This window comes from Abramis brama, assembly GCF_963993115.1.
Source record: "Abramis brama genome assembly, chromosome: 15".
Lineage (NCBI taxonomy): Eukaryota > Metazoa > Chordata > Actinopteri > Cypriniformes > Leuciscidae > Abramis > Abramis brama.
The window spans coordinates 23,357,957-23,373,251 of NC_139977.1; the positions used below are offsets into that span (position 1 = coordinate 23,357,957).

Consider the following 15,295-nt stretch of genomic DNA (forward strand, 5'->3'; position numbering starts at 1 on the left):
CTCACACTTGTCCATCAGGGGCATATGTGGAGCCAGAAATGGTGAACTCTTTTAGAGAGCAGCTGTTTCCACTTGCCTGATCAACAATGAACATCTGGAACAAAAAAGACATAAAAAAGAATTCAAACAAAATCTCAACCAGCAGGTGGCAGGCCATCCCACCACAGATGATCTCTGATGTTTGAAAGAACCTCATGAAAAGATCCCTACTCCACCTGACCTGGATATACCAGCACTACAGATGTAAACACTTTACATGACCCTCACTTAAGAGTTCAGAGGGCCCTTAAAACCTAGCCAAAACCCCCCAAACATAAGCAACTGAGCATTAAGGATATTTTAAGCACAAAAGACAATCAGATCCCCCAATATGTCAAGGAAGAGAAGAGCATAAAAGAGATGAGAGTGAGTGGGATGGTAAAGTGGAACAGCGTTCCTGCTGTAGTGATGAAACCCAGTGGACAACAGCCGAACCACAGAGACAGAAGAGTGTGGGGGAGAGAGAGACAGGCACTAATTTCAAAGGCGCTAGGCACTGTGGAGAAAGACATGTTTAGCAGAAAAACTTAGAGTTAGTTCGTCCAAAAATCGATCACCCTCATTTCGTTCCAAACCCGTAAGACTTTCGTTCATTTTAGGAACACAAATGAAGATATTTCTGATGAAATCTGAGAACTTTCTGTCCCTCCATTGACAGCTACGCAACAACCACTTAAAGCCCCAGAAAGATAGTAAAGACATGATAGTACAAAATATTAATCTCGTTCACGCAACACCACGCATGCATTGTGGCGCTCTCTTGAATGTGTGTTGGAGATTAATATTTTGTAAATAAAGTGGCAAATAATGTTTTTTTTTGGTGCAAACAATCGCGTAGCTTCATAAAATTGAGATTAAATCACTGGACTGGAGCCACATGGAGTACTTTGATGATGTCTTTACTACCTTTCTGGGGCTTGATAGTGGTAGTTGCGTAGGCTGTCAATGGAGGGACAGAAAGCGCTAACATTTCATCCAAAAGATCTTCCGGTTCTTAAAGGGATAGTTCACCCAAAAATGATATTTAAGCCATGATTTACTCACCCTCAAGCCGTTCGAGATGCATATGTCAATCTTTTTTCAGACGAACACATTTTCAGTTATTTTAGAAAATGTCTTAGATCTTTCAGTGGTTATAATGTGAAGCAATGGGGTCCAGCTGCTTCAAGTCGCAAATTGTGCATGCATCCTTCACAAAAATAATCCATCCGGCTCCAGGGGGATAAACGAAGGCCTTCTGAGGGTAATCCGTGCGGTTTTGTCGTAAAAATATACATATTTAAAACTTTATAAACGAAAATAACTGGCTTCCGGTGGCGGTCGGCGCGCATTCACCCCATTGCTTCACATTATAACCACTGAAAGATCTAAGACATTTTCTAAAATAACTGAAAATGTGTTCGTCTGAAAAAAGATTGACATATGCATCTCGAACGGCTTGAGGGTGAGTTAATCATGGCTTAAATATCATTTTTGAGCGAACTATCCCTTTAAAGAGTCTTACAGTTCAGTACGACATTTTTTTGGATGAACTAACCATTTAAACATGAAATATATCTGATATTAGCCATTAAAAAAAAAAAGTGATGGAAAAACAATATCAAACTTAACGCTTCCTAAAGAAAAAGCTTTTGGTGAATGAAGGGGCAAAACATGCTGATATGATGCTTATGTGTCTTGAGTCTTTACCATTGTGTTACTATGTGGTTTTCAGCATGTTTCCAAGCACTTATTTAGTGAATTTCCATGACCCTAACAAAAATCATCTTAGCGTCTTAATCTTTCATACTCCAGGTTGACTGAACTTATGCGGCCTTGGAACCTGCATACCTCAAATATTCAAGGTTTGGGTTAATCAACTGTTCAGGGTGTATGTGAGGGTAAGTTAACCTGTTTTCTGAAATACCGCCCAGATTACTAAGTGCACTGTTGGTTACACTGTTTACCTACCTTTTATTCAAGCTTTTAACATCTCTTTATTTGTGAAAACCCTAAAAAGAATCAAGAAGTTGCTACCTAAAGTATACATTTTTATTTTACGTTTTTATTTTTTCAAGTTATGACTTTTCCCCCCATATAGATTCAAAGTTCTAATTTAGTAAACTATGTAAAATAAATATATATTTCATTGCATTATTTGTTATTCACCTTATTAAAAATGAAAAGGTCTGATATGATATGATATGATATGATATAATATAATAGGCACCCAGCTCTCAGCAATCAATCAAAAATCCATATTGGTCCACCACTAAATATGAACTCTTAAAATAGTTTAACTGCACCTCAATAAGGCACAGATAGAGGTATCAAACGTGTCTATAGTGGTAACGATGCAAGACGAGTTAACTATTTAACACGAGTACAAGCTTAATGGTTAGGGTTAACAAGATTACATTCCTTCAGTTGAAACGCTGCTAATTTTAGAAGCACCCTTCCCATATAGTATTATTTTAGACAGTCGAGGCAAACGGGACATTTAGGGTAAAAATAATTTTGGTTTAACCACATCCTGAGCATTCACAGAATAAATCAAGCATAATATTTAAAATAATTTCTATTAAAAAGAAAAGCAAGTCTGCAACTAAATTTTAACCTTTACACACACAAAACTGATTAAAACCAGAACCGCTTCACATTCGGCTTGCATGCTTGACTGTACAGCCCACAGCAAAGGCGCTGCTGTGGATCACAGGCAGATATCACACACACACACACACGCAAGGTCAGTTATGTAACACTACCGCAAGTAACTGACTACCGCATACTGATCAGCTCTCGCAGTCAAGCTGGAGAAGAGCAGATGAGGAGGGTGACAAAAGATGAGAGGAGATAAGTATACAGTATACACAATGAAGGGGAAATAGAGAAATAAACCATGTCAAACAGGAAAACAACATAAAAGGAAATACAGAGGAAACCTGGGGTGGTCTAGCACAAGGTCATGAGAAACTAAGATAAAACTAAATAGAATTATTAATCATGGCAATATCAAAGCTGCAGATTAACAGCTTTCCCACGACTTTCGTTTGAGGCCAAGTAATGTACTAGTGCTAAATCAATACCATCATGAATGTCATTTTTATTCATGAGCCAATTGTCTACGCAGTAATATCACTCTCGGTTCTTGGCTGAACCCCAGCCTGCAAATTTCTAAACAATTACAGACTCTTTTGCCAAGGAATAAAATAATGGGCTAAACAGAATTCATTATAGCAGAGGTTGTAAGTTATTTTTGATAAGCCCTGAAGCTGCAAGCCCACTTCAATTGTGTATAATATTCCCAGCATTCTCACCCTGCAAACGGACATCTGGTTGGTGGTAAGTGTGCCGGTCTTATCCGAGCAGATGACGGAGGTGCAGCCCAGGGTCTCCACCGAGGGCAGAGAGCGTACGATGGCGTTCTTCTTGGCCATGCGACGGGTACCCAGAGCCAGGCAGGTGGTGATGACGGCGGGCAGGCCTTCGGGGATGGCGGCCACAGCCAGCGCGACGGCGATCTTGAAGTAGTATACGGCCCCGCGGATCCATGAGCCACCGTGAACGGGATCGTTGAAGTGTCCAATGTTGATGATCCACACGGCGATGCAGATGAGCGAGATGACCTTGGACAGTTGCTGGCCGAACTCATCCAGTTTCTGCTGGAGTGGCGTGCGTTCCTGCTCCGTGGACACCATCTCATCACGGATTTTGCCAATTTCGGTGTTCACACCGGTGGCAATCACTACGCCCACCGCTTTGCCTGCGGCAATGTTGGTACCCTGTAAACATTTAGTTAAAAAAAAGGTGAGTTTTAAATTATGATCATATTCAATCATAAACAATCTAAAATCCCATTTAAATTTTCTATTGATAAAGTTTTCTAGAAACAAAATTTGTTCTAAATCATGCAACTGACGCCCGTTTCACACATACTCCGTGTGCAGTGCGTATGCGGCGCGTGTTGCAGTGCAGGAGCAGCACGCGCAATAGTGCTTTCACATATGCTGCATTTGCAGTGCGTAACTGATCCGCTGCTGTACCACAAACACATACTCACTATTTGTATTTCAAATCCAAGTTATCAACAACTTTTATTTAAAAAAAGTTGTGTGTCAGTATTGCGATTCTCTTTGTACACATATACACCCTTTAATAGACGCATTCACGTTTGAACACAATTTAAACAACGTATTATTCAATGCATTACTTATTATATATAATATATATGCATTATATATTAAGTTGTTCAAGCAAGTGGTAAAATATTTAACCATATACTTACATTAAAATCGCATACATTTTAAATTAAAACTTAAAATTGACAAAAACAGCAGACTCATACCCTTTCTTTTGCATAATTTAAATCTTTATACAATAAATATGTATACGCATGTCACAAAGAACTTGTTTTTCCACCTCAACGAATGAGACAAGCGTTGTTCATTATGTCGCCTTGTTGAAGTAAATTGTAGTTTTCTTTGATTTAACCTTAAAGTAAAAAGATGACTGTGAAAAATAGTAGCATTTAATTAAATGCATTTATGGTGAGATTACTACATTTTCATGTCAATCTGTGTTCATTTTGACCACGTGCAGCACAGCAAAAATAGACTCGGTGCGTAAACGATCTCTGCACTGCTGTATACGCACCGCACCTGGAACGCATTGACGGAGCGCATCCGCGTGCAGTGTGAAAGCTCTGACCTGTTAACATGGGTACGGAAAAAAATACGCATCGCATACGCACTGTAAACGGAGTATGTGTGAAACGGGCGTTAGGATGCATGATATATCAGCAGCACCATATTGGTTATCGAACAATGTTCCAGCATTTTTTTAGGCTAATTAATTAGAATCAAGAAATATTGGATATTTCAGTGTGCCATGCTCATTTCCTCTATTTTTACTTTTAGATTAGCTTTGCCATCATCTAATACTCACTTAAAGTTAATCTTAAAAATACTTATTTAATAACATTGTTAAATGTAATTTAACATCTTAAAACAAATTTAACATCCAAAAATAAATATTTTTTTACTGCATTATAATGTTGTATTGCCTAAATTAAATTTCTTTTTATTTATTTAGAAAAAAACAATACATTTTAATATTGGCTGTTATCAGCCATAACATAACTTATTGGTCTTAACCATAATTTAAAACCCCTAATACAAATCCCTCACATCTGTGCAAAACTGATAATAATAAAATTCCTTCAAAAACATTTTAGTGGTTTTCTTCTTAAATATATCTGTTAAAATACTTTTACAGATATGATGCTAATACTCAAATATATATTATGACTTATACTACCATCCAAATGTTAGTGGGTCGGCAAGATTTTTTTAAATAAATTAACACTCAGTACTAAATACTCAATAATATTCAACAAGGATGCATGTTGTTCTTTTGAACTTTCTATTCATTAAAGAATCCTGAAAAAAAAATAATCATGTTTTCCAAATTAAGCAGTTTAAGTCACGAAATAAGTTTCTTGAGCACCAAATCAGCATAATAGAAATGACATGAAAGGAGACTAAAATACAAAACCGTTATTTTGATTTGTAATAAAATATTACTGTTTTTATTGTATTTTTGTCTAACCCTACATATGAGTAAGAGTAATAAGGCTTGCATTATCAGGCACCACAAATAATATGCTGACAGCAGTCATTAGAGGTCTGACTTACAGAGAAGAGCATGTTCTTCTTGTCCTGGTTCACAGCACGAGGGTCAGGGACAGGGTCTGTATGCTTAATTACTGACACAGATTCTCCTGCGAAGAGAAGATACACGTGACAGGTTGGTGAAATCAAAGTTCTAGTACTACTTGACTGCCCTCGAATCCACACAATGAGGATCAGGTTTCCAGTTCATCACGCAGGTGTCCCAATTCAAGTCCTTGATGTGCATTTGCACAATAGCTTTAACGGTTCATTTCTGGTCAGGATGGCAAAGAATCCCAACAAAAAATAGCCATGGATGGAGAAGCAAAAAGATGTGGAAAAGTCAAACAGGCCGTTACCAATTAAGGCAGTGAAGCAAGACCCACAAGCCCTACAAGAGCACTTCCTTTCTGTCTTTCCCCCTAACTGGACTGCAGAGACTGGGCACAGCTGACCTACCTTTAAAATAAGTAGCACTGAACCTTCTCAGGAAAAAAAGCCTTATTTTTCCACCTCATATCAACTACTGAAGTGACTTTATAAGGTGGCTTACTGCAGCAGTGTTTCCTGTTCACCCTCCTATGCTAAATCTTAATCGCATCTACAATAGAAACTATATTTAACCGTGGTTTTGTGATGAGATAAAAGGGTACGGTGACATTTTACAAATACAAAAATAAAATAGACAAAACATCTTAGATTGTGATGTCTTTGCTAAGAACATACAGCATTAGGAAGGCTGCAAAAAGAATTGTGGATATTCAATGTATAGGGGCTTTTGCACAGGAGGAACCTTTTCATAGTTTCTATAACTATTGGCGGAATTACTCGCTTTTTGGTGTGTTCACACCGCAGGAACTAGGAACGATTTTAGTTCTAGGAACTCAATTAGCTCCTACTTCAGAATAGGGTCTAACCCAGCGCAATAGGAACTACCAGTGACGTAATTGTTCGCTGAATGGCTGAACGCCATTTTTAAAAAAGCCATGTACACACAGATTATAGCCTATATATTTACTCCACAAATTAACTCTACGAACATGGAAAATGGTGAAAGATGGAACTCTTAACCTTTACGCTAAGGAAAAAATCCAACACGGCTTTGGACCAAGCAAAACATGATTATGTACTTCTGTTCAGCTAGAGACATTGGGCATCAACCACACGGCAAATGCTAATACTTTTTCATATACTGTCTACTTTTTGTATAACATCTATTTTTGTACAACATTATATCTAATAACGTAAGACAGGACTGTTAAACAGATCATAAACTAATGGAAAATAGGAGCGCTGTGTGCTCAGGCTCTGGCGTTCTCAGCACCATATAAATAAAAGTCAGCCACTCCGTCAAAATAAGTCGCAACAACAAGCACAGCTTACGTCACTTCAGAGTTCCTACTGGCGGTGCGTATGCAACCAGGAAAAGGGCCCTTTGGTAACTATTAGATCTTGGGGAACCACCCTGGTGGCTAGTTCCTAGAACTACCTGGTGCGAAAGCCAAGGTCAAATTTTCTTCCTTTATTAAGATCAAAAAGTAATAATAAAAAAAAGGACTCAAAGAACAAATACTATTTGAACTCCATTTACTTCCATTCACGTGCACGTGAACCCAGGAGAGTGGAAACGCAAGCACGCATGAAGTAATTTCGTCTATTCGTGTAACAAAGTTCAATGAACTGTAGCCAGCAAATTAGCATAAAGATGTTTGACCACAACATCATAGATTAACCTCCTGGCTCAATGCAAACTAAGAATAAAAATTTCAAAGTAGAAGATTCTGAATTGATTTTGTTATATGGGATTCATTATTTATTAAAAACAGAATCTCCAGACTGAGACATTATATCCTGTTTCTGATAAAACACGGCAATGTCCATAGTAATTTTACCTACTCAAAACCTAGTATGACTGTACATTTAAAAAGACAACATGAGGCAATGCCATTGTTCTCACCTGTTAGAATGGACTGGTCCACCCTCAGGGTCGTTGACTTGATTGAAGTCAAGCGAATGTCAGCAGGAACTTTATCACCCACTGAAAGGAAACAAAAACATGCTGTTAGATAGAGATAATCCAGTGCTCGAAGCGAAGCAAAACAACATGTCAACTGTCAAGCCATTCCAAATTTATAAGAACATAATCAAGCAGCAAGAAAAGAGCAAGAACAATTCAGGAGAAAGGACTTGGATTCCTATAAGCAAAGCAAGTCAGGCTCTACAGATCCCAAAAAAGCTGTAACACTGATTACAACAAAGGTGCCATTACACTTTCAAACGATGTATGTAAGGCACAGTGCTAATTTAAAACCATGAACCCCCAAGCAAGCACCTTTTGAATCTCAAGTATCATCTCAACAGTTAATGGCTTGGCAATTGACGATAACGGATTGTGCTTTCAAGGGATGAAATGAAGGCCAAAAATACATCACTCATCTAAAAAGAAAACAGTACAAACCATGTTATCATGGGTTGGTTGGGTTTAAATTTCAACAGTTTTCTCAGAAACCTTTTAAGGTGCACTTGCTAAGTCCTTAAGCTTTACAAAACCAAATATCACAAGAATTATGGCAATGCTTCATCTCATCCAGTCCTTTTTAAGACACGTAGTAGGACCACCTCAACATCTTCAGATAAAACCTGCACTGAAGTGGTTATGAACAGCATCAGCAGCTTTGAAACATTTCGGTTTGACATTGACGTAGACAAAAATAGACTCTGATTCATTCTTTCCACAAACAGAGGGGGGTTTAGTAATTGCTACTAGGAAAAGAGCAAATGTAAATACCGTAATCTTTTCTAAACAAATCTCTTAATGAATAAGGCGTTGGATACTTGAGCATGCTAAAACACTTGACGTTTATTAGTCATTTGAGATGGCATCTGTTTAAATCTGCCTGATGTGTAAATCAATTTTATGAAAGAGCGGGCATGACGAAGAAACTTTTCACAGGATGTTCTGGGTGGAAATAACTTCAAATAACCTGAGGATACTGTCTTAGATGCTTTGCCTTTTCTGGACTAAGTTTTTACCAACATGCAACAGCACAGATAGGCCTCTAGGGACATGACGGGTGGTATCAGACCAACAACCAACACATCTCCTAAAATGGAAAAGTTATTTTTATATGAACTATGGTGCACGGACAAGCTAACACCCAACGTAAACAGATTTTGTTTGAGATGAGATTGTTAGTCCATAGAATGTATATAGAGAGGTTCCTTCATTCCTATGGAGAGGTTCCCATCCCTACATACACAGACATATATACATAGTTTATAGATCCTTTAAACTATATATAGTTTACATATACATAACATACTGTTTATTACATGTATATTAGATTTATCAAACACACACTTAGAGAAGTGCATTTAAGGAAGCTCTAGGGGTTCTCTCGATATAAAAAAAAAAAAAAAAAAAAAAGTTATATGATCCAATTTACAATAATACACCTTTGAAATAACCCTAAACTAAACTAAGGAATGTGGTACATAATCCCGATATATAGCTCAAGTTAGAAAAAGGTCATATAACAGGGTAACCTACTTTAAGTAGACAAGAAGAGAATGTCTTATAAGAATAGATCATAGAAAAATCATATTTGGACCACCTAATATTATTCTAATAACACTTGTTAATGACGGAGTTAAAAAGTTATAAATTGCACAAGCCGCAGGCATTTTAATTAAAAGAATGCTCAAAAAACACCTTCAAAGGCCCGCTATGCTATAAAGCTTGAGTTTTATTATCGATCCCCTGATGATGATTTCATTCAAAACACAAAAATCAAGGTCACTTTCACCAGATCAAAACAGGAAAGTTAAAAAGCTAACAGAGCAAGTGGTTGTATCATATTGGCTGCTAATGGGTGGTTGGAAACAAACTGTCAAACACTCCTCATTGACTTTAAAAAAAAGGCTTCAGCTGTTTCCTCTCCCTGAGAAACAGAATAGGGCCTCATTTAAGTTGTGATAACTTTGCAGCAATTCCAACAGAGTTGGAACACACACACACACACACACACACACACACACGGCCGTTTTTACTTCACAGTTTGTGCTGGAGATGTTCACCTTTGGATGATCAAGCCAAAAGAACAGAAAGAGAGCCAGAGTACTATGAAATACTTAAAGCAGCCAAGATGGTAGCTAGCTATGTTTATAGCACATTGCTATGCAGTTGCAGGTGGTTAAGATATAGTTGAGTTAAGGGAGTCCACCCCCAAGTCTCTATGATATTCTGGTCATTAGATACAAGTCTAGATAGAGAATTCCAGTCACTTTTCCCCCAAAAGTAGCCTAATGATTTTCAATGTGTCAGGGAAAAAAGCAGGGAGACATTTTAATTGTTTATTAATAAACTAGTGTTTTCTGAGTCAGTGTTGGCAGCAAAGATGAAGTTGACATTGCCGACTCGTCATCTCCGCAGTATAGTGAACGCGTGCGTGCCTAGAGAGAAATGCACCTTTCATTTGGATTACATAAGAGTATTTTGTTTTTTATTTAAATTGGTTAGTTTAAAAGAAGACATTTCAAGCTTTCTATATGCCTATTTCTCATGTCTGTGAGGCAAGTAGCTTGTACTCTGAGTTTCGTTTCATTTGTGACGCGCTCCAGTTCTTCTTGCAGTCGAAGATGTTTATTCCGTGCACTGTCAAGAGCTTCAACAGATTTGTCGTGTTACCGGTCTTGGCAGCAATTATCTTGTCTTAAAAATTGCACTGCGCGCTGTTGGCATCAAGCCTGGTAAAATGTAGCCACACGTTTGATCACATCTTTTACATCTACGGGGGTTGGGACGCTTACACACTACAGCCTCACGTGTGAGTCACGTCTCTGCGTAACCGGCATAAACCAGTGTTTTTCCTTCATGCCTCGCCACACCGAATCATGCTGAATGCTTATTGGCTCACTGACGTTTACGAGATTAACCTCTTAGGTACTGAACAACAAGACATTTTTTGATACTCGATGGTAGAGGCAATTCGGTTGGTGCCTAAAAAGCATTGAAACTGGATACCCAGCCCTACTTATAAAAGCTACTTAAATGCCCTAATTGAACAAAGGCCTAATCCTAGCTAAATCTAAGCCCTGTCTGTGAAACCGGGCCTTCAAGTAATCAAATTAAGTGATAGCAAACAATATATAAATAAACAAAATAAAATAATAAAAAAGAACAACACAAAACCTCAATAGTGCTCATAGCATGTACCAAAAAAAAACACTGGTTCACATTAGCTCATATTTTCTTGGGAAAACATAAGGGACATCTTGACCGCTAACAAATATGTTAGTAAGCAAACTTTAGGGAGGTCTAATCCCTTTTTCAAAGAGAAGCATTAACAGTTCCTCGTGTTGTCCCTGATTGCCTTTGGCTGGTTTGTGCAAAGAACACTCCCTTCCAAGCAGTGATTGGCTGGGGGCTCCCCGGGGAGCGCTTCCTGAGGGAACTGACAGCGAGAGGCCGCAAGTGCAGCGACGACCCGAGCACGTAAACACACAGGGCAGGATATGCTCTCTGTCATGCAGACAACTTGTCCTCCAAGAGCCTGTTCCCACTGCTGCTGATGGGACTGAACCGATGCCTGCTGAGGACAGTAAGAGAGGACAAAGAGCAGAACACCTCCCCTTCAAACACAAGAGAAGAGAAAGCGGCCATCTGGCTCACTGATTATTTATCTCGTCAACTTAACTGCACATCCTGTATCTGTTCCTACTTTCACGCTCTCGTTCACTCTCTACTGGGACAGGGTGGTCATTCAGAATACAGGCTTGCTGATAGGTCATGTTGCAGAGTTTTACGTACAATGAAACCCCACCTGAGCAATCGCAGAGCAGCCTCGATTTAATACTTCTGAGGACAAATCCCATGAGTCCGAGCCATTACCATAGCAAAGGAAACGATCTTGGTTCATTAGCAGAGAGGCACAGTAGATTTAGAGGCTGGAGGAATCCAAAAAAGTGTGTCACTTGGAGGAAGACGACATTAACTTGTGAACAGGAAGTCACACAATACATTTAAAACCACAAAAGACCGGCATCTACACTGGCTGCTTGTCACTTTCTACCAGACGTGATCAGCATTCACACTCCCGCGGTTAGCATGTGGCAACAGCAGTTAGTTAATGTTTCTAATGCTTTCTATTCGCTTTTTTAAGTTGGCTTACATCAGCAGTGTGCTTCACCATATTCCTTTTGGGTCAGTGGGGACTTGTCTACACTTGTCTCCATTCCCCAGCAACTAGTGTCCTTGGATAATGGACACTACACTCACTACACTGACATTTGTCCCTTAAGGGGAGTCTTCGCTCAAGAGAAGATGTGTCATTTACAAAACACCATTTTCAAGTAAAAACGGAAAACTATCCGTTTTGACTGTTCATTTACACGACAACAGTATTTTGAGGGCCTGAAAACACAAACTTTTGAAAACGGGTTTCGAAGTGCAAGTTTTTGAAAAAACGATACCATCATGAGCATGCGTATTATGCGTTAGTGTATAGGCATTTTTTTTTTTCTTTACAAAGTGACATTGCCAATTGACCCTTCGCAGGGAGCTTGATTGACAGGCGATCCAACCAATCATAATCCGCCATCCGCCATTTTGTCCGACAAAGCAGGCAGGAGAGATAGCAGATTAACATGGGAGGATTTTAACTTGAAAAACGGAATGTACTGACGCCTTTCCGCGGTTTAAAACAACATTCCTTCTTATGTTCATTCATGTTTATTTGATGCTATAAATGAACTAGAAGGAAGAGATGATCGGTTGACGAGCAGCTTTAACTGATGCTCTACAGCGATCTGTCAGACACATTTAAGAGCCACAAAACGGTATGTATCGTTTCAATTTCTTTTAAAAAATTACCAAATTTGAAAGGTGAAACTTTGTTTAATATGTTTAATATCAAAAGTAACCGAAAAGTAACCTGGTCTGTCCTGTCTGTCAGCGTGTTGTCAGTCTCCTCTCTGCTCCGCGATGTATTTTTCACTGCGTAAGAACCGGTGAGAACACGGTGTGGCGTGAGAGCAGCGTAGCTTGTCGGACATAGCGACAGTAACTAAGGTGGGCGGATCTTTGCGAAGGGTCAATTACTTGCATGGCATGCATAATACAAAGGTTTTTTTTATAACAATACATAATCACAGTAGTTTGAGGATCCGTATGAACAGGGATTGTTTTGACAACATTGTCAATCTTTATGTGGAAAACCTTTCCGTTTTTAGCACATCGTTGTCATGTAAATGTACCCTCAAACAGAGAAAAAGTGATAAGGCATCACCTCAATGTGATTAATTCAGGGGTTGCTACTGTCAAAGTGCAAAATATATTACATTTCATGCATTTTAGCTCTAACTGAACCATCTCATTAAAAACAAGAAATTCTGCCAGTGCAGTAAAACATGTATATTCAAGAGAGGGTTGCCAGATCTGTGAAAAAAAACAACAGGCAAATTCCCAACAAAATATAGACCAAATACCAAAATGCAAAATACCCCACTCCCATACCTAAAATACATCATTTACAGTCACTGTTATGCATTACACACAATTTCAAATAGGAAATCACTGTAGTAATAAACAGTCCATTTTCATAAAAATAATATAAATGCTGTAGTCACGGCCAAAATCTTTCCCACATTTCCGTCACTGGTTTTGATGTTATCACTTGTCGCATTAAGAGTGATGAAAAAGACAATTTGAGAGTCCAGAGACTGAGACTCATCTGTAAAAATCTGATTGGAATCGCATTTCAAAACACCTCCAAATGTGGTTAGAATCAGATTTGAAAATCCATTTGCATGTTTGTTTTGCCGTCCAGAATATCAAAAACCATTCTGGATAAAATCTGATTTTTTGCCGGCAAAACATAGCCTCAGATATATTTTCATTGGAAATCAAGTCAAAAATAACTAAATTAAAAGTCATTAAGACAAAGACTCTCAAAATACACTCAGTTCAGCATTAGCAGCAGTGCTCAGAAACAAAGAGCTTTTTCTGCATTTTGAAAGGGGAGATGCGCACAGCTGAGCGGTCAATTACCGCCGCTGGTCTGCAGATGACAGGAGATGGACCAACGGCCCAACAGATCAGATGTTTCATGATGGCATCACTTTACATGCTATCAGACGGCAGATGTATGAAAGACGAGAGGTAATAACAGATGTGAGAGGCTGTCCTCTTCAGCAAAGCCCTGCAAGGTCATTCTTCTATGAGAGTGAAGTGAAATAAAAGCAGCTACAGGGACTAGAGTTTATGACTCACTGAGGTAGAGCTGAGGTAGGCGGAAAAAAATACAAAGATAAATGTACAAGAATTGTAAATGTACCAATTTAGCAAGATGATGCAGCCATTGACAAGGTAACAGGACCAAGGGATGGGGGCTTGCCGCTGCTATGCTAGGAGTTACATCAGCTGTCTCTGTTCTCAGATTGCTGGAGGATTTGAGGTATAATTTATGCCTTTAGCACAAACAATGTGAGAAGAGTTACATTTTAAAATGTAATACTTAAGTCAGGGGTCTTTTAAAATTCCAAATCCTAAGTACGAGAGAAATATGCAGCAACTTATGTTTACGTGCACAGTTACAGACAGTACTATTCAAAAATCTGTATTTTTATTTTTACTATTTTGTTATTTTTTTGACAGAGGTCTCATGCTCACCAAGGCTGAATTTATTTGATCATACATGCTGTAAACATACTGTGAAATATTATAACTTTACATAACTTTTAAAAATGTAAGTTATTCCAGTGATGACAAAGCTTAATTTTCAGCATCATTACTCCAATTTCAATATCACATGATCCTTCAAGAATCATTCCAATATTTTTGTGGAAACACAATAAAAAAAAGTCAGGATTCTTGCTTAATAAAAGTATTAATTAAAATAAAATTGTACTGACCCCAAACATTTGAACGGTAGTGTACAGTATGAGCTACAATTGCATTATCGAGATCTGTTAGTTCGACTTCTCAAAATTGATCTGTCGGCGGAAACTCAAGCATTTCAATGACATTTTAAAAAGACAAATTATCTCACAGTCTGATTGAAAGGTAACTTTTAAAGTGTTTTTAAATATTTTTATTTCCCTGCGACATGCGGTTGCGTCACATTCCAAATCCTGTGGGTTTGATTAAAGATACGTCATGCAGACCTCATCAGGGAGCAGGGGGACCATTGCTTTTCAAACATCACTGCACCATCTGCTGAAGGCAGTTCGTCGACCTCCCAGCAGAGGCTGAATGATGCACGTGGATGCTGAAGATTCATGTGAGATCAGCTGTGAGCTCTGGTGTCGACGGCGAGGTTACACAGCTGCTGCCACTAGACGGACGCTTAACATTCCAGTCACGAGACTCTCTTTCCCCCTGCAGTCACCTCCCTCTTTGTTTTCCTTCACTCCCTTCACCACCACCTTCCCACGACACTGTTTTCCACCATGCAGGAAGGGTTAACCTAAATCCATTTACCCAGCTTTATCCCTCCTATATAGGAGTTTGAGAATCAGCCCCCTCTATGACCTCCCTCTGTCCTTCACAAGACAAAAAGGAATGCAGTTCTTTCTTTCTGCATCTCTGACTGCAGCAACAAATTAAACAC

The 15,295-nt window shown here is 38.7% G+C and overlaps 1 protein-coding gene across 2 annotated transcripts in view; it reads right to left on the reverse strand.

The window, feature by feature from the left end:
* Nucleotides 1-15,295, reverse strand: part of atp2a2b (ATPase sarcoplasmic/endoplasmic reticulum Ca2+ transporting 2b) — a 36,591-nt gene that overhangs the window by 9,312 nt on the left and 11,984 nt on the right. For both annotated transcript variants that reach the window (XM_084138292.1, XM_084138291.1), the window contains 4 exons: nt 7,645-7,725; nt 5,712-5,797; nt 3,336-3,800; nt 6-94 (listed from right to left, as the gene is read on the reverse strand). In XM_084138292.1, the coding sequence (XP_083994418.1) occupies nt 6-94; nt 3,336-3,800; nt 5,712-5,797; nt 7,645-7,725 (721 nt within the window). The remainder of the gene's footprint in view (nt 1-5; nt 95-3,335; nt 3,801-5,711; nt 5,798-7,644; nt 7,726-15,295) is intronic.